The sequence below is a fragment of the Ricinus communis genome, chromosome 3 (assembly GCF_019578655.1).
Source record: "Ricinus communis isolate WT05 ecotype wild-type chromosome 3, ASM1957865v1, whole genome shotgun sequence".
NCBI lineage: Eukaryota > Viridiplantae > Streptophyta > Magnoliopsida > Malpighiales > Euphorbiaceae > Ricinus > Ricinus communis.
The window spans coordinates 29038597-29057249 of record NC_063258.1 but is presented as its reverse complement, the minus strand read 5'-3'; the positions used below and the strand labels follow the sequence as shown (position 1 = coordinate 29057249).

General features: G+C 35.2%; 3 protein-coding genes and 1 pseudogene across 3 annotated transcripts; 1 reads left to right on the top strand and 3 right to left on the bottom strand.

The window, feature by feature from the left end:
- Positions 1-1218: 1218 nt before the first annotated feature.
- LOC8259070 (ethylene-responsive transcription factor ERF017) lies at positions 1219-1877 on the top strand. Its single transcript, XM_002516188.4, has one exon. The coding sequence runs from the start codon at positions 1306-1308 to the stop codon at positions 1705-1707; it is 402 nt and encodes a 133-aa protein (XP_002516234.1). The 5' UTR covers positions 1219-1305; the 3' UTR covers positions 1708-1877.
- Positions 1878-2277: 400 nt separating this feature from the next.
- On the bottom strand, positions 2278-7479 carry LOC112534373 (annotated as a pseudogene).
- Positions 7480-8367: 888 nt separating this feature from the next.
- LOC8259072 (beta-galactosidase 7) lies at positions 8368-13385 on the bottom strand. Its single transcript, XM_048371914.1, has 19 exons — positions 12883-13385; positions 12665-12760; positions 12471-12583; positions 12324-12390; positions 12151-12243; positions 11918-12061; positions 11735-11823; positions 11536-11641; positions 11351-11438; positions 11130-11248; positions 10851-11018; positions 10351-10541; positions 10174-10274; positions 9969-10096; positions 9753-9866; positions 9564-9671; positions 9239-9450; positions 8875-9154; positions 8368-8705 (listed from the first exon to the last, which is right to left on the bottom strand). Exons 1-19 carry the CDS (start codon positions 13042-13044, stop codon positions 8550-8552), a joined length of 2535 nt encoding a protein of 844 aa, XP_048227871.1. The 5' UTR covers positions 13045-13385; the 3' UTR covers positions 8368-8549.
- A 638-nt stretch (positions 13386-14023) lies between these two features.
- LOC8259073 (beta-galactosidase 15) lies at positions 14024-18263 on the bottom strand. Its single transcript, XM_002516191.3, has 16 exons — positions 17934-18263; positions 17640-17848; positions 17417-17483; positions 17207-17299; positions 16983-17126; positions 16704-16898; positions 16512-16599; positions 16297-16415; positions 16043-16204; positions 15741-15937; positions 15550-15653; positions 15340-15449; positions 15024-15251; positions 14723-14937; positions 14354-14630; positions 14024-14259 (listed from the first exon to the last, which is right to left on the bottom strand). The coding sequence occupies exons 1-16, from the start codon at positions 18093-18095 to the stop codon at positions 14152-14154; spliced, it is 2478 nt and encodes an 825-aa protein (XP_002516237.1). The 5' UTR covers positions 18096-18263; the 3' UTR covers positions 14024-14151.
- Between the last annotated feature and the right edge of the window lie 390 nt (positions 18264-18653).

Below are 18653 nucleotides of genomic sequence, written 5' to 3'. Positions count from 1 at the left end.
TTAAATATGTAATTTATATTAGTTATTTTTATTATAAATTTGAAAAATATCCATAACATGTAAAATTTAGGAAAATTTGGAAATACAAACCAAAATGTAAGAAAAACAGATTGCTAGATTATCAAAATTCTACGCATTTCCCAAAACATTAGAAATATATTTTCATCATCTTTACTAAAAATATATAAAAATAAAGATTTAGCTTTTTTCTTGTTAATTCAATTAAATAAAATTTTAAATTCAAATGAGTTTAAATCTTTCTATATTTGACTATTTAATTATTTTTTTATACATCAAATTAAGTTTATTTACTTCCAGTCCGCCTACAAATTAATTGAACAAAGAAAAAGAATATTTATATGAATTAAATTACATAGGATAGGACACTAATTAGAAAAAAGAAATTAATATATGGCTGATGTCTAAGATTTTCGGTTTAATTGTATTTTTTTATTTTATTTTGTACTTTTATATTTTAATGCAAAATTATATGAAAGGATGACCTCTAAAAAATTAATACATAAAGTCGTTAAATTCAACCCAATAATTATGTTAAAAATACATGCGAGTATATTTTCTACACTCTAAATTAAATTTATAGTGTTACTAAAATATAATAAATTATTTCTTTTTGAAAAAATATATATAAACATTTAAAAAATATTTCAATGAATTGATTTTAAAATCAATTTCATAAATAATTTAACTTTTTATATATAAAACATAAATAAAGAAAAACATTTTATCCTTAAAAGAAGTCTAAAACTCAAATATAATTATAATCTTATCGGATTATATAGCTTCCGCTGCATTGAATTTAATAAATAAATAATAACAAAAATAAGAATTAAAAAGAAAAAGGGATCAACTATTTTGGACAGATCTAGAAAGGTGTCCTATATTATCCATGTCTTAACTAAAACACAAAACCTGCCGTCAAAACTTCGGCCACAGAATCAAATACTAAGTGTCCTTCTCGAAAGCTCAATTGAATATGGATAGATTATCATTATTCATTCATCAAAAATAGCCACGTGGCGAAAGCCTACGTGTTGACCTGCAAACGGCCTCCCCCTACCATTCTCAAGATCCTAATCCTCCTTTCTGCACATGGGAACCCCCCCCACGTTCCCATCTCAGTAAACGGCGCCGCAGCTTTACCTCTACGACACTACGTGTCACTCTCGTAATCTCCCACGACCTTATCTCATTACATCTCCTATTTCTCATCCTCTTCTCTGTCTCTTTCTTATTACATTACACACGCACTCGCACTCCAACGCACAATTACATTGAGAAATAAGAATGGTGAGATCTCCGAATAGCAGCAGATACAAGGGTGTGCGAATGAGAAAATGGGGAAAATGGGTAGCTGAAATACGCCAGCCGAATAGCAGAGGGAGAATATGGTTAGGGTCTTATAATACTGCAGAGGAAGCAGCTAGAGCTTATGATGCTGCACTTTTTTGTCTACGGGGACCTTCTGTTACTCTTAATTTTCCTATGAATCCTCCTGATATTAATCCTGCTCAGACTGACCTCTCCCCTTTGCAGATTCGTGAGGTTGCTTTTAGGCATGCAAGGAAGGGTGACGAGAGCACGACGGCGGCAGCCGAGGATTTAGGTTATCTGCCTGGTGAAAGTGGAAGTTTGGATGGGATTTCCAGTGGGGGATTTTATCAAACACCTGGTGCGTGGACGATCTAGCTTTATCTACTTTCTTCTCAAAGTTACTATATTAGTTGCTAGGCTCCAACATGTCATTTTGACTTGCATACTACCTTGGCCAAGAATTTTGTATGACTTTGTGCACAGAGTATTACGGATGGCAGAGTTTTTGATAAAAGAAAATAAATAAAACAAAAATCTAAACTTGACACATGGTTCACACATTCATTTTTATTGGGTGGTAAATCATTTTGTGCAAACTTTCACTTCTAACTGTCGCACAATCTTATATTTAAAGACCTACTTTCTGATGAGTTATATCTTTTTATAGATTATTAACACCTTATAATCTTATATTTATAATTTTTTATGACTCGCCATCATTTGGTTGCACAATTTTTTGTGTATATATTAGTAACGTAATTCAAATATTTACAGATTTTTTAATAGCTTTTTTTTTTTTTTTTTGTTCTCTGATGTCTTCTCTATTCTAAAAACACCATTAAATACCAAATAATAAGGAAATTTGAATCCTTTTCAGAAACAATACTAACAGCCAGTTAGCAAGTAAAACTATCAAAGCCCATCCAAATTTGCAACTTCCGCATATTATTTTGCATCAATTAACAAATTTCTCTACTAATTTTGCATAAACTCCTGTTGGGCTATCTGTGCTCTAGTAATTTTAAGTGCAATTTACAGAAATCTCTAACACTGACAGATATATCCCTTTTTTCTTAGTTTCTTTGAGAATTCAATTTATTTCTCTTTTTAGCTTCATATTCATTATATCCCATACGACGAGCTACCAGTATTATTGCCGAAGTTCTTCACTCCAAGTGTTGATTCTGATACACCTAGGGAACAACTCTCTTTTCCAACGCATGCCTGCAAGACGAACACAATTTCGGAAACTTAAATTAGCTCAAAACACACGATGAGTAATACATGACGAGAGCCATAAGTTTATGGAAGACCAATGACTATAAAGATCAATGTATCTATGGAATGATGGTTCACCTTTTCCACTGCGAAAGCAGTATAAGCGGCCTCAAAGTCCCCTTTTTGGAGTGAACCGCAAGTTCCCTCCGGGTTGCCAAAGCTTGCAAATTGGATAACTGAGATGATTCGCCCATTGGGCATGAAAGTTGCAATGTGCTTCCTTCGTATGCATTTCCACATATAGTTTCAGTTGTAACAATTTGAAATGATACATTTAAAGGGTTTCCGCCTATTCCTCGAACGAAATCAATATGTTTTTGGCCCTTTTCAAGAACGATCTTGGAACATGGTACCTAATGATTCCAATATTTGTCATATGCAATACCATCACAGTTTGATTCTTAAAATCAAGTGCACGGTGTACATAGTGCATACCATCTTTGAGTAGGATTGCCGCAGTTAGTCAAGCATTTGTCTTTATCGTACTTTCCCCTGTAATCACATGAGCCGCTGTATCCAGTGGGGTCAGCAGACTGCATTGGCCAGAAGCGCCCGAGACTATGCCCATTCACCCAGGCATGCCCCTTGCCCATCCCTTGCAAATTCAACACCAGAGGGTCGGTTCCTGAAGGAACGTGAAAGGTGGTCTGCAAGTAGCAAAACACAAACTAAAATAATAAGAATGAAAATAGAAGAAAAAGATTTCATTTCAATCCACTCAGAATTGTAATGTTATTTAATTGATGATTAAGGATTCGCTTAGTGAGACAATAGATCATACCTTGTACCAAGTCATGGCTCTTCCAACCGGAAGTATAGCAGATGTCCTAAAGACGTCTCTATGGCCTGAATTTGGATCGTAGAGTCGTTTTGCCTCGCCACCCAATCCAATCTTTCATCCAATGACCACAATTTAGTTGGTTAATCGGTCATATAGATTCAACATTCAAATTTAGTTCAGTTAGGGAGTTTTGAAGACACTATTACATAATAAACTTACTTTGTAAGCCCATTGGTTCGATGACAAATCAGCTGCTGTGTTTCCATCAATCAACTGAAAAAGCACCTCCTGCTATGCCCTCAGGTCCCTCGTCGAAAAATTCACCGTAATTCTGAGACTAATAATACAGTATTTGAGCATGCATTAATAAATTTTGAATGATGAAAGCATTTTATTGTCTGTAATTAGACAAGACATATCTGCAATCCAACTGTAACACTGAGCAAACTTATGATATTTGGTCCAGGCTTCAGCAGCACAAGCTTTTCGAATGTGAAAGTCTCTCCTGATTGGGAACCTGCTTTCCGCTAGTCAGATTGTAAATGGAGTGAAACACTTGTTGCAATCCTGGAGATTAATATTGGACTGGATAGGACTTGAAAGTTACCTACTAGCCGCCGATTGACATGAGCATGCAGGACTTGTCCCGAAAAAATCACATGCTAGGTCATGTTCCTCAGTGTTGTTGCACTGTTGACAACGCTGCATAAACAGATACAAATGAAGAAAAAGCACTGACAGAATGTACGTCCTTTACTGAGACAGTAAAGAAATCAAAATACCTGGTGATATACCGTAAGTAGTCAGTCTCATCAGAGGTTGCTGCTTTTTGTTCAAGAAGCTTGTTTGTCACCACCAAGGGTGTCCTTTAGAGCCTCTGGTGCCCACATCCAGGAGAGTTTTCGATGTTTATCATCCTCATGAAGTTTCTTCACCATCAAAGAAGTCTGAATGTTAACCTGTAGATTTGAGCAGCACAACAGCGTTTTATATATATGTGTATATAAATATATATATATATATATATATATATATCAGTGAAAGAAAACGATCCAATTAATTGATCATATCGTTATTACCTTTGCACTGTTGAAAATTTCCTTGTTGCACCCTTGACGAATAGTAATAGATCCATGCAGGCACAAAAAATATGCCATCTTGTTGCAAGTCAATGTTGGCATCTTCATTAGTTTTTGTATTGCTCAAGAAACAAAACCTCTCTCCAGTAGCATTGTTGATGTATGTTGTAAGCTGAGTCACAATCAAAATTGTGCAACTTAACTCATTTTAATTTATATTACATTTAGTGCATAAACAGTGGCGAAGCCAAGACCTCTTGATTGGCCTGTAAAGAAAACTAAACACCATGATAACATTTAGGCGTATTTTATATTATTTTGTTATCCCACTCACTCCATGAGCCCATAATCAGGAGTTCACCCATTCTTACCTCAACCTAATCATCTAGAAATTTCTTGGTTGTAATATAGCTATTATTACTGGTCAGAACCATCTGTCCTAATTTAATTGCTGTATGCAGCGTCAGGATCATGCCTGATGAAGGCTGTGGGAAGAAGAAGCTCAAAATATAGCTGGAAATATGTTGAAGAGAAGGTCAAGGTCGTGTCAATTGTGGAGAGGAATTTGGTTGGTTATGCAAAATTGTTATTTAGCTAAGTTAATTATTTCTTCCTATTGCACCTTTAGTCATTTGGTTATTTAGCTGATATGACAGCTGTTATTTTGTCTTTTTGTGCCAATCATTGGCTATAATTCCGTAAGAATGTCTGAGAATTATGATGAAAAGTACTATCAATGATATCATTCTTTTCTTCACTAAATTCTCTCTTTTCTTATCCTTTTCTTCTGCATTCTTAACCTCTTCTTCTTATTCCATTCTCTAAATCCAAATCTTCTACATTCCTATTTCTAGCTTCTGTTACTGAGATGCAACAGGATCCTGACATGCAGGTCCCTGAGGTGTCCCCACTTTGGCTGATTTAAATTCCCTGCAAAAGTTTATAAAATTTTAGTAGATTAAGATTTATTTATAGGGAATGCTATATCATTGACCCAAATCAGTAACTCGAGTTTATCTGGACTAGTTAAACGAGACAGCACAGTCATGTATGCAGATTACAAAAGTGACAGGTTCTTTATGACAAGGTCTTGGTGGGATACACATTTAGAAAAACTTCTACTTTTCTTGGAAAAAAAGAAAATTCAGTTAAGGAAAAACCAGATAATTTTCCATCTTTTCTACTAATAAGAAAAATGCACTTTTCATATAGGAGGGTGGAATGTTCTACGAGAGTATTTCAGAGATAATGATTAATAATGTTTACCATATTCATCCAGTGGTGCATCATAGTCATAAGATGTTACTATCATTGGACCTCCTGACATGCGTCTGAAGTTGGTTCCTCCGTGATACTGAAATGATTTAATAAAAACAGGATTTAATTCTATTATCTCTTCATGCATGATTTGTTTTCTTAATCTTTTAGAAAATCTATTCAAAGAACGAGGTTTCGGTCTATTATACCAGATAATAATTCTGCAAAAAACTCCGCCATATTGAAAGAAACGTGCAACTGCGAAAGCCACATCTTCAACCATTCTGTGGGAGTCTTTCTGTTAAGCGTCCAACCCATCTTGCAATATTTTTATTGCTTTTGGATACATGTATTATGGGCTTTTATGATGGACTTGTTATGTCTTATTTTTGGATCCACTTTAGCATAGGTTTTGTGGCTTCCAAAAGAAGCTTGTAGAGGCTATTGTGTAGACACTTAGTGGGTAAAGGGAGCAGCAATTTTCAGATTAAAAAAAAAAAAAACATACACAAAAGAGAGAGGAAACTAGAGAGTTCCAAAGGGTGCTGTTCTGCTCGTTTTTCTCAGCACCAGTCCTAGTGTCTTGGTCGCCGGAGAAGATCCCACCGTTGGATTTTGCTGAAATTTTTTCAGCTTGTTGAGGACACACGGGGATAAATTCTGACCGTTAGGATCGTCAATTGAAGCTCTGGTTCATCGGGAATTATCTCTGGACAGAGCTGCTGTTTTTGAGTGAATTCTACACTTTTTTGTTCTCTATTTCAATTCTCTTATTGTTGGTGTTTGTTGGTGGGTTGTGAGTCCTTTGTAGACTGATTTGGGGTTCTTTTTCCTTCAATTTATAAATAAGAGAAGTTAAGGGTGGACTCCTCAAAAGGTCACGTGGTTTTTACTCTTCACATCGAAGGGGTTTTTTACGTATAAATCGTGTGTGTTGTTTGTTATTATTTTCTTTTGTTATAGCTGGTTATTTACTGCATTTAATTGCTGGTTTCCTTTGTTAATTTGGTTGTGTGACAATTTGGGTTGATTGGATTGCATAATTGGTTGGTTGTCTTGATTATGTGACATTGTGGGTGTCGTTGTGACCCCCTTCCGATCCCTACACTTTCTATCCCCAATTCTTGAACCTACAAGAAATATCACTCTCAGCTCAATTTTGGAATCGGAAACAAATTAAACTGATAAATTTTGGCTCAGTGATGTTGGAGCTATCTTCAGAACTAGGAGGTTAGTCAAAGTCGGTTCACCAAATAAATAAACTAACCATCTGGTTCCGACTTTTCGGGTTGTTTGGCCAAAACTGATCATAATAGAATCCATTGCAGGTGTTAATTTGTAAGGCAAACAAAGCATAAGAAGATCCTCTCCATCCTCAGGCGGAAATTACGAAAAAGAAACATGATAAGTAAATAGGGAAGATAGACACCATGGATGGCGGGGCATCAGCTTGCTGGCACATAATCCAAGACACCAATATTTTGAGAAACAACCATTTGAGCACATCATTGGACATATGATTTCCCTGCTTCTCCATAACCACCCATTACATTCCCATAGTCATTCTCAATCTGTGCAAAAACTATCGGTCCTCCGGATGATGCAAACAACTTAGCTTCTTTTGCCATGTTTACAATTTTAGTCGTAAATCTGCATTTCGTTTTGTACAGGAAGATATGTTAATATATGTACCAGAAGAAAATACAAATTAATATGATACGATGATGTTGAATTAAACCTTGTAAATCTCATTGTCTGTCCTTAATTTAATCCGAAATATTGTCTAGCCATACAGGGAAGCCCCTGTTAAAAACAGAAGAATGATAGCACAAAAGTGATTGGTGATTTAATCTTTGATAGGATACCATCATCTTAGCAACCATACACCCCAATAACTAATGAGTTATGATACATATTGAATGCAAGAAAATACCCTCCAATCAAGATGATTCCAAAACCAAGGATCTCCTCAAGTGAAGTTAAGAAAAACTAGTTTTAACAATGAAACTAGCACTTGAATTCAATTCCAAACGCCACAAACCAAGTATGATTTGATAGTTAAGAATCAAACATAAATTTTGGTTAGAGAATGCCATAAACTAAAAAATAGTTTAATAAGTTCAAAGTTCATGCAAGAACTTAAGCAGAAACACTCACAAAGAGCAAACAAATATTATAATTAGGATCCAATTTGTCAAATATGTCAATTCCATTGACTAAACCCTACTAGGCTATTAGGAGGACGTCGAAATGTGTATACCTTCATTATTATTTGCCAAAATGTGTACCGACTTGTAGATTTAGCATGATTAATCCTATTGCACCATCTTTCTTTATATTTACCACGAAGCATATTGCTTGCATTGTTATTCCATCTTTTTAGTTTAATTAGTTGTCTTGTAGCATTACTAAAAGGTTTTACATCAATTTCTTCTTTCGCATTCTATGCTGATGGCTATTTTAAACCTTAAATATAACTTTCTCAAGTTACCATTTTGCATTGGACATGAGCTGTTTTGCTTGAATTTTCTCTGGACCAGTTTGTTTTAATATTCAAGGGCAAGTGAGAGGTCTCTCTCATAATTCATCTCTTGCATTGCAGCTATGAGAAAGCCAGCAGAAACAAAATTTTGAGACAAATTTCAGTATGATCTTTGCCAAGATCAGCAAATATAATTTATTTATCTGAATAAATGATATGAGTACAAAATTTAGTCTTTCTGTCAATCACATCCTTGGAAACTATAGGCACAAGAAAAAAAAAACAATAAGAATACCCCCTTTGAGATGAGATTATAATATCTCACACTCCAGGCACAAAACTAAACTTTCTTATTTTGCCTTTTAGATGCTACTTCCTGAGAGTTTGAGCAGTGAGCTTGGACAGCTAGCCTCTTGTTGCTGATGCCTTGAGGTTCATTTACCATAAATGTTTCATCAGACGCAATAATTGAACAGCTATCTTTTCCAACACATTCCTGAAAATACACGACACAGATTACACATAACTACACAAACAAAGCATGAATTTATTGTCTGTAATATGTTATTCTTTGGTTTTGGTGCATTTTAAATTTTGAGTTCGGTTGATTGACCCGAAATAAAACTTATGTATTTTTTATTGCCAACAAGAAAATTTTCTTTTACCTTTTGGACCATCTGGACACTATTCATTGCATCGAATGAGCCCTTCTTGAATGAGCTGCAGGTTCCTTGGGGATTACCATAGCTTGCAAACTGAATTTCTGATATTGTTCGTCCGCCTTGGCAGGACAGTTCCAATGTGCTTCCTTCGTATGCATTTCCGCAGATAGTTTCAGTAGTAACAATCTGGAAGGATATGCCTGAAGGGTCCCCGCCTACTTCTTCGAACAAAATCAATGTATTTTTTCCATTGCTATTCAGGAATGACCTCGGAACATGGTACCTGACAGGATAAAATTATTTTTGTTATTAGATACGCCAAGATTGATCACGGTAACCAATTTCAGTAGTGCTTTGAGTATGTTACCATCTTTGAGTAGGAATGCCACAATTTCTCGTACATTTGCCAGCATTATAAGGTCCGCGATAGTCACAGGTGCCACTACATCCATTAGCATTAGCAATTTGTGAAGGCCAATACCGACCAAGGCTCTTGCCATTTGCCCAAGCATGCCCTTTTCCCATCCCTTGCAAGTCCACCACCACAGGGTCTGTACCTGAAGGAGAACTGAAGGTGGTCTGGACACAAGTACGACATCAAAATATTAATTACGACATACATTTTGAAAGTCATTCACAAATAATGATTTGTGGGAAGATAAATCAAAAAGGACTGAAATCATGAAATGTACCTTGTACCAAGTCATTGGTCTTGCAGTGGAAACTCCATTAGCGGCACTCCATTTGTTATGGCGTGAAGTTGGATCATAAAATCGCTTAGCCTCACCATTCAACCCAATCTTAAACAAGAAAATGAATTGCATGTTAATCGACTCCGTAAAATGATTGGCGATTATAAGCTGAATTTTAGTGTGGCTTACCTTATACGACCACAAATTTGATGATAAATCCATTACAGGCTTTCCGTTTGCCATCAATTGAACAGGTCCGTCCACTATGCCAACAGGAGTCTTGTCAAAAAATGAACCGTAATTCTGTTCAGATAATAGTGGGAAAAATGAAAATGTCATCGCCAGTCAAATTAATTAAGTCAAGCACAGATTGTGCACTTGGCACACTAATAATAGAATGCATACAGCTAATCCAACAGTGGCACTGAGCAAGCTTATGACGTTATTTCCAGGTTTCAGAGTAACAGGCTTCTCAAACGTAAACTCTCCCTGGATTACTAGTTGGCTGCCCACTTGCTTGGAAAATTCGGAACCTGAAATTTCATGATTTTGTCAGCTTCAAAGTAATTGTGAGACTCAAGTCAGTTGTCCTGAGTTAGAATTTAATTACCTATCAGTTTCTTGTTAACATAGGCATGAAGTACATGGCCTCTTGAGGTCACTCGCAGAGTCACATTAGTCCACTGCAATGTGTTCTTGTTCATGTCGAAACTGTATTGAAACTATTAGTAATCTTGATGGATAATTTCTGCTTAAGAGAAAGAACAAGAAGAGTTCTGGAATTTACCTAGTCATGTACCACAAATAGTCGCTGGCATCAACTGTTGTTTCTTTTTGATCAAGCAGCTGTGATGTTCTAAATCTACCCTTTCCTAGAAGTGTGTCTTTCATAGGTTCAGGTGCCCACACCCAGGAAAGGTTTGTAGGTTTATCATTCTCATAGAGTTTCTTTACCATCAAAGATGTCTGTGTGTTAACCTGTTCAGAGAATCCCATATATCAACAACTATGAGATTTTTGGGTTTGCTTTGATGTATTCTTTTTGCTTTTGGGTCTTCCAATAACTCAAATTTTATTCTACAATCTTAAAAAAAAGCTTCAGCGAAATATTTGTATGTATATTTTAATCGCAATGGCTCACTGATATGAACTTGAGGACATAAAGAGAGCGTCGCTCAATAGTTACTAGTGTCATCCTATTTTTTCTGAGGTTCCGGTGTCACTGAATGAATTAAAAAGCTGAGTTCATTGTAACATAGCGCATAAAGTGTTTTATCTGCCTCTTACCTTGGCAGTGTTGAAAATTTCCTTGCTGCAATTTTGGAGAATACTAACAGACCAAGCAGGGATGGTGTAATTGCCGTCCTGTTGCAGATCAATATGAGCGTCGGCAATGTTTATATTGCTCAAGAAACAGAATCTTTCCCTCGTAGCATTATTGGTGTATGCAGTCAGCTGATTCACAAGACAAGTTCACATAAAAATAGCAAGACAAAGTGTCAAATGCAATTCCCTGTAGTTTGATTTCAGCACTTTGAATTCAGTTTTTGGTAATTTCCTACTCACATCAACCCCTGCCTGGAAATTCTTGATTGTTACTGTACCATTAGTGATGATTTTCTCTCCCAATTTGATAGATGCATGGAGTTGCTTCAAATGCCCCCATTTGGGCTGATTCAGATTTCCTGCAAATCTTAATTTTAGCTCATGATAGTGGAAATGACAATAAATTATCTTTTTTTACTCGAGGTTTAAAAATCATCAAAACTCTTCTTATTTCTAATTACCATATTCATCAAGTGGCGAATCATAATCATATGACGCGGTGATATAAGGACCTCCTGCTGTGCGTCCAAAGTTCGTTCCTCCATAATACTGGATAGAGATCAGAAAAAAATTGTCAAAAAAGGTTAAAGAAAGCATATCCAATAGAAAAAAATTAAGAAAGGAATCCATGTTATATAGGTCATACCATGTAATAGTTATTGAAGACGCCTCCAGCTTGGACAAATCGTGCAACTGAAAATGCCATATCTTCGGCAGTCCTATACGAGGTTTTCCCGCCCCAAAGTTTATACCTAAAAGGGCAAAATTTTGAGTTCTAAGCATATCAATAATGTTAACGCAAAGAAACAGGAAAACAGTAATCTCCAGCTAAAAAGAATGCCTACCATCCACTCCAATTTTCAGTGAACATTTTTGGACTTTTAGGATTGTTGGGTTTGAATGTATCACAATAGTAGCCATTGCAGGTATTGATCTGCGAAACAATACGTACGTTATTAGCTAGTTTTCGATCAGTTTAAAATTCTGGCACCAGATTGTTGAATTCTAAAGTAGAAATAATTCTGTACTATAGGTTGTGGAGCATCTCCTTGCTGGCACATAATCCATGGAACTCCAACATTTTGGGCTACAGCCATTTGTGCACACCATTGAATATATCTTTTACCCGCATCTCCGTAAGGTTCCATTATGTTTCCATATTCATTCTCTATCTGTTATGTATAAACATATATAAAAGCTCAAGATTGCTACTAGAAATGCTACTTCAGTCGCAGAAGAAAGTAGAAAATTTGCCGGAAACCTGTGCAATGATTATAGGTCCTCCCTGCGGAGCAAACATCTTTTCTGCTTTCAAGATATCTACAACCTTAGTTGTAAAAGTTTGCATTTCGTTCTGTAAAAAGCGAAACACTTATATACTACTGTCTGGAATTAATGTTAATTGCAACAGACAAAAAAAATCAACAGTGGAACCTTGTAAATCTCATTGTCTGTCCTCAGTTCAACCCCTGGAGTATTGTGCAGCCACATAGGGAAGCCACTGACAGAAAGAATTGCATATTACCACTCTCTTTACAAGCATAACTTTCTATAATTATACTGCTTTTAAGAAAGAATTACCCATAATTCCATTCAGCACAAACATAAGGGCCAATCCGGAGAATGACATAGAGTCCAGCTTCCTGAATGACTCTGAAGAATTTAACAATGTCCAAATTTCCAGAGAAATCATACTGAAGCAAGAAAGAAGAATCTTTTTAATAAGTTAGGATAGAGATTCAAGCTTTTTTAAGCAGAAAAGTAACTGTATATACCTGACGCCGGACAGGCTCGTGACGGTCCCAGAAGACATAAGTTTCAATAGCATCAAGGCCACCATCCTTGGCCTTATTTATCAGCTCAGGCCACATCTATAGACCATCAAATAATCACATAAGTTAATTTGCTAATGCTAGAAAGAAGTGCATGTTCGACGTCATTTAACTTAACACTATTGCTTGTAAGGCGTTTCCTTTGTTCTTCAGGAAATTACCTCAGGAGTGCTACGCGGGTAATGAATTGCGCCGGAGAAAATGATTTTACGTTCACCATTGATGATAAGGGCATTAGAATCATATTCAACCGTAGTTGCAGAGCACAAGCTCAGCAAAGCTAGAGTTGAAATGAGAACAATGTCAATCCAACCTGATAACATCTTGATTAGGAAGTGCTTCTTCTTTTCTATAGTTTTTGTAAGACTTGAAGCTCTATCAATAGAAGTGCAAATTATTTTCCTTGTATCTTTTTCAAACAAACAAAAAAGAAAAAAGAAGAGAAAAGCTTCTATAGTATGTTAAGAACAAAGGTCCAGAATTTTGCCTACTTTGAGGCTTGTAGCCAACCCAAATTGACCAGAAGAGCAATGTTTCTTATATAGATAAATCCATAAACTAAAATTAGGCAATTATATACATCAGCACAAGAACATCTCTCTTAATTATTGTTACTGAATTTTATCCAAAATTCTTATTTGAACGAAGGCCAGGGAATATGTGATGGATTTTGGTTATAACCCAATAATTTGTTTTGCAAGTTGACTCGGACCAAAGTTGAGAATCATATATGTGTTCAGAAATTAATGACACCCTGTTAGTATGAGAAATAACTGAAATGATATTAGATTTAGTCCTTGTTTGTCTTCAAAAAAAATGGGAGATGAGTCATATGGTGGATTAAAGGTTCTTGTTAGAGCAACGCAACTGAAATACAAAGAACGGTTCAAGGTTTGTTTATTTGTCAAAAAAAAGAAAAAAAGCAAAAAAAGAAAGCCTACTGTCCTTATGATTTCTATTCTCAAAAAACAAAAACAAAATAAGGTTAGCTTATTTTCCTGTTGCTGTCAATTAAATTTCTCCTAGCAAACAGTCTGTTTATGTTACATGTATACTTATTCTTAATTTAATGTACAAACAAGACTTGAATTAGGAATAGTTTATCATGTATGTGAACATATTAGAAAGGATTCTAATTCCGCACCATTGTTATAAGCTTGACGAAACTCAATTTTAAATCTCACAATTAATTCTCTTTCAATAAGTCTCAATTCGGATGTAGTTAAATAATTTCAGTATATAATTAACAAGCCAATTCGTAGAAGAATGAATAAGGAAGGACTAAAAGATAACCCAAAAAACTTGAGCAAAGAAAAGCAGCACTGCAGATTTTATTAAATGATAATAACGATATCTACATCATTCTGACACTAGATATCAAAATCCCCCAGCCAAAAAGACCCTAACCTAAAAGGGGTTCAAAATTGTTCCTAACATAGAACCTCTACAGCTAGCCTGTTGACACCATTGTCACAACTAGTTGATCCAAATAATTTATGAGAAACTTCAAGACTGCAACTCTCATTTCCAACACAAGCCTGTAAAGAAAAAAAAAAATAGTAAAATTAGTATGCTATTTCAAATAACTTGTAAAATTAATAATTAAGCGAAAAAAGTCATCAAATTGATCACCTTTTGGACAATTAATAATGCATCTTCTGTTCCTTCACAGCTTCCTTTAACAGAGGAACCACAAGTACCCTGAGGATCACCAAAACTGGCAAATTGAACTGCTGAAATTGATTGACCATTGCATGATATTTCTACAACTTCTCCTTCATCACCGCTAACACATGCTACACCAGTCACAACTGTTTGAAAGTTTACTTGTGATGGGTTTCCACCAAACTCTTCGAATAGAACTAAAGTATTCTCATTGTCTTGAAGGAAAGAGCGAGGAACATGATACCTATATCAATTTAAGATAAAAATCACTAACATTCGAAAAACCATATATCCTATTATCAGAATAGAATTTAATCAAATTAAGTTAGTCCTTACCATCTTTGAGTCGGCTTTCCGCAGTTGCTAACACATTTGTTGTTATCATAAGGACCCCTATAATCACATAGGTCAGTGCTACAACCATCATCCTCGGCAAGGAAACTGGGCCAGTATCTTCCAATGCTATTTCCATTTATCCAAGCCATACCCTTTCCTAATCCTTGCAAATCTAACACTACAGGATCTGTTCCCAATGGAGCTTTAAAAGTGGTCTGAAAACATTCAGAAGGTAACATAAACACGATAATTTTGACATGCATACGATCAGTGATCATTAGTAAGTAATTAGTATACATACCTTATACCAAGTCAGCATTTTGTTTGTGGGAAGTTCTTGCTCTTGCCATTTAGAAGCATGCTTTGAATCAGAAAGGTAAAGTTTATCCTCCAAGCCAAGCAATCCAACCTTGTATGACCATCTATTATTAGATAAATCTTTAATAATAGTTTCATCACCCTTACGTCCCACCAACTCAACTGGACCAAGAATTCCAGCTTGAATCAAATCATAATTGGCACCATAGTTCTGTTAACAGAAATACGACATTTTAACACTACGACCAAAGTTAATTAATCAAATAAATTTAGCAAAACTTATAGATTAATGCGTGTACCGCTAATCCGACTGTCGCACTGAGTAAGGTGATCAGGTTTCTTCCATGCTTCAACTTGACACTTTTCTCAAAGACATAGTTGGACACGCTATACTCGGACCATTGAGAACCTAATCAGTATAAAAAATATAGACGTTATTAATTCAAGACTTAAACTCATAATTAGTTATTCAACAGCTAAACCCCCAACATACTTCACTTAATTCTTACCAAGATATTCTCCATTGACATATGCATGAAGAATGTGGCCACTGCCGTTAATTCTAATGGACATGTCCTTACTCCAAATCAGATCATCTTTCTTGAGGTCCACACTGTTAATAGTTAACAAAAAAATATAATTTGAACAATATACAAAGAAAATAATAGAAATATAATGTTAATATTGAAGTTAATTATACCTTGTCATATACCAAAGGTAATCACTAGCATCATTAGCTACAGCTTTTTGATCAACAATTTGCTTTGCATGAATATGCCCTTGCCCAAGAAGTACAGTCTTATCAACATTCTCAGGCCTCCATGACCAATTAAGGGAAGTGGGTTCATCCTCAGCTTTGTTATCCCTCTTTACCATCACTGAAGTTTGAGTTTTCACCTATAATTGGAAAGGTAAGTGATGCATTTACAGATTTTCAAGGACAAAATTGAGAAAATTACAAAACCATTTTTTATCCTACAAATAAAAAAAATTATGAATTACCTTGGCAGTGTTGTATCCAACATTTGCACAATCAGGAAGGATACTAACAGACCATGCAGGAATTGTATATGTAGTCCCTTTAAATTCAATGGTAGCATCTGATGTTTCATTTGCATTGCTAAGAAAGCAACTTGACTCTTTATCAGTTGCATAAATAGTGGCCTATAATGCAAATTAAATAGTAATCATTAAGGCACAATGGCTCAACTCAGCCCATTTGTCAAGTTTACCAAGAAAAATATATGCATTTATACCGTGACAGAATTGTCATAGTCTACTGAAGAAACAGTGCCAGAAGTAAGAATTTCTTCCATGGAATGCAAAACATCATGAAGCTGCTTCAAGTGGCCCCATTTTGGTTGATTCAGATTTCCTGTAAAATGATGTTGCTAATTAGTTAAATTCAAAAAGGATAAATTATAATAGAAAAAAGAAACTGATAAAGATCAAAATCAGAATAAATTGTTACCAAATTCATCAAGCGGTGCATCATAATCATAACTTGTTGTGATGTAAGGACCACCAGCTGTTCTACCAAAATTAGTTCCACCATGGTACTGAAAACAATGCAGCACAAAAGATTGGTTTACTAGAGAACTAATTGTTGGCACAAATTGATCAGTAAAACTGCAAAAATCAATTTAATTGAACTAATACAAACCATATAATAATTTTGGAAGGTGCCACCAGTTTGGAAGAATCTAGCAACAGCAAAAGCAACATCTTCAGCAGTTCTATGAGGATCCTTACCACCCCAGCTCTTGAACCAGCCAGTCCAATTCTCAGTCCACATTTTTGGACTATTTGGGTTGCTGGGTGTGAATTGATCACAATACCAACCATTGCATGTGTTGATCTGATCATAAAATAATGTATGTCAAGTTTAACTACAAACTATAAAAGTACAGTTTAATTATTCTAAACTCAGCAATAATAATACCATTGGGTCAGGTGCATCACTTTGTTGGCACATAATCCATGGAACTCCAATGTTAAGGGATTCAGCCATATTTGCGCACCAGTCTATATATGCCTTTCCAGCGGCTCCATACGAAGACATCACATTCCCATACTCATTCTCAACCTATCAAAGCATTAATCAAATCTTAAAACATTGTTATTATCTTTTTCTTAATTAGGCTCTAAAAAAAGATTGATCTGTACCTGGGCGATAATAATTGGGCCTCCTTGTGAAGCAAAAAGTTGCTCTTGTTTCATCATATCAACTATCAATGATGTGAAATTTTGCATCTCATTCTAAATTAAGAAATACAACATTAAGAAAAAAAGTAAAAGACATAAGAAACAATCAACACATTAAAAAAAAAAAAGAACTTCTACGATTACACCATTCTCAAAAAAGAATTACTGTACCATAAATATACTATTTGCAGTTCGGAGCTCAATTCCAGGCATGTTGTGTAACCACACAGGAAAGCCACTAATAAAGAGAAAAAGAACATATTTTAATTACAACCAACTAATAAAAGCAAAATTCAACTGCACTAAACTTTATAAATAGAGACCTCTCAAAAAAAAAAAAAAATATTTCTATATAAATATATATAGAGAGAGAGATGTGATATTAATTATTTACCCATAATTCCATTCGGCACAAACATAAGGTCCAATGCGAAGAACGGCATATAGTCCTTCATCTTGAACTGCTTTGATGAATCTTACAAGATCAAGATTACCACCAAAATCATATTGGCGACGAGATGGTTCATGAACATTCCAAAACACATATGTTTCAATGGCATCTAGTCCACCTTCCTTTGATTTCTTGATCAAGTCAGGCCACATCTATTGAAAAGCCTCACATTATATCAACTATTATACAATATAGATAGATTGTCACATTAAAATCTAAAAACTGAAGGACGCTTACTTGAGGTGTGCTTCTTGGATAATGGATAGAGCCGGATAACAAAACCCTACGTTTCCCATCAATCGTTATAGCCCTTCCATCATGGGAAATGACTGCAGCCGAAACTAAATGAAAAGTGAAAAGGGAAAATGAAATAGCTAAAAGAAACTTCAGAGAAGCCATTTTTGCTTATGCTAATTTGAGAAAGTAGTGCCTGGTGATTTCATTTATATATTTGCATGATAAACCAACTTTCTACTTCAGTTACTGACTTTTAAATCTTTTACAGATTTCAAAATCTTTAAAATACGATTTGGAGAGACAGTGGATCACCCAAACACGTTATCCAAACAAATTTGGATTTATGTATATGATCTCAACTGAATTCTTCATAAATATCTAACATATCCTAACCACACAGATAAACTTTCTTTCACCAAATCCAGAGCTTATCTCATTTATCCACAGAAATTTCTGAGGCTTACCCCTCAGAACTATTCAATATTGTCTTCTCCCAATATTGATACTATAGTTTTCCCTCAAAATATATTTATAGTATAGTTAAGGTAATCAGAAATAATTACTCATTGGTAGTATAAAATTATTTATTTTTCTCCCCCTCTATTTGGTGTAATTTGAATACCCACATGCTAGAGGTGCGAGTACATCAATAGATAATAATACTTTTGTGCCTCTTACAGGCACCCAGTGGGAGATTCAATAGGCCAAGCACTAATGATT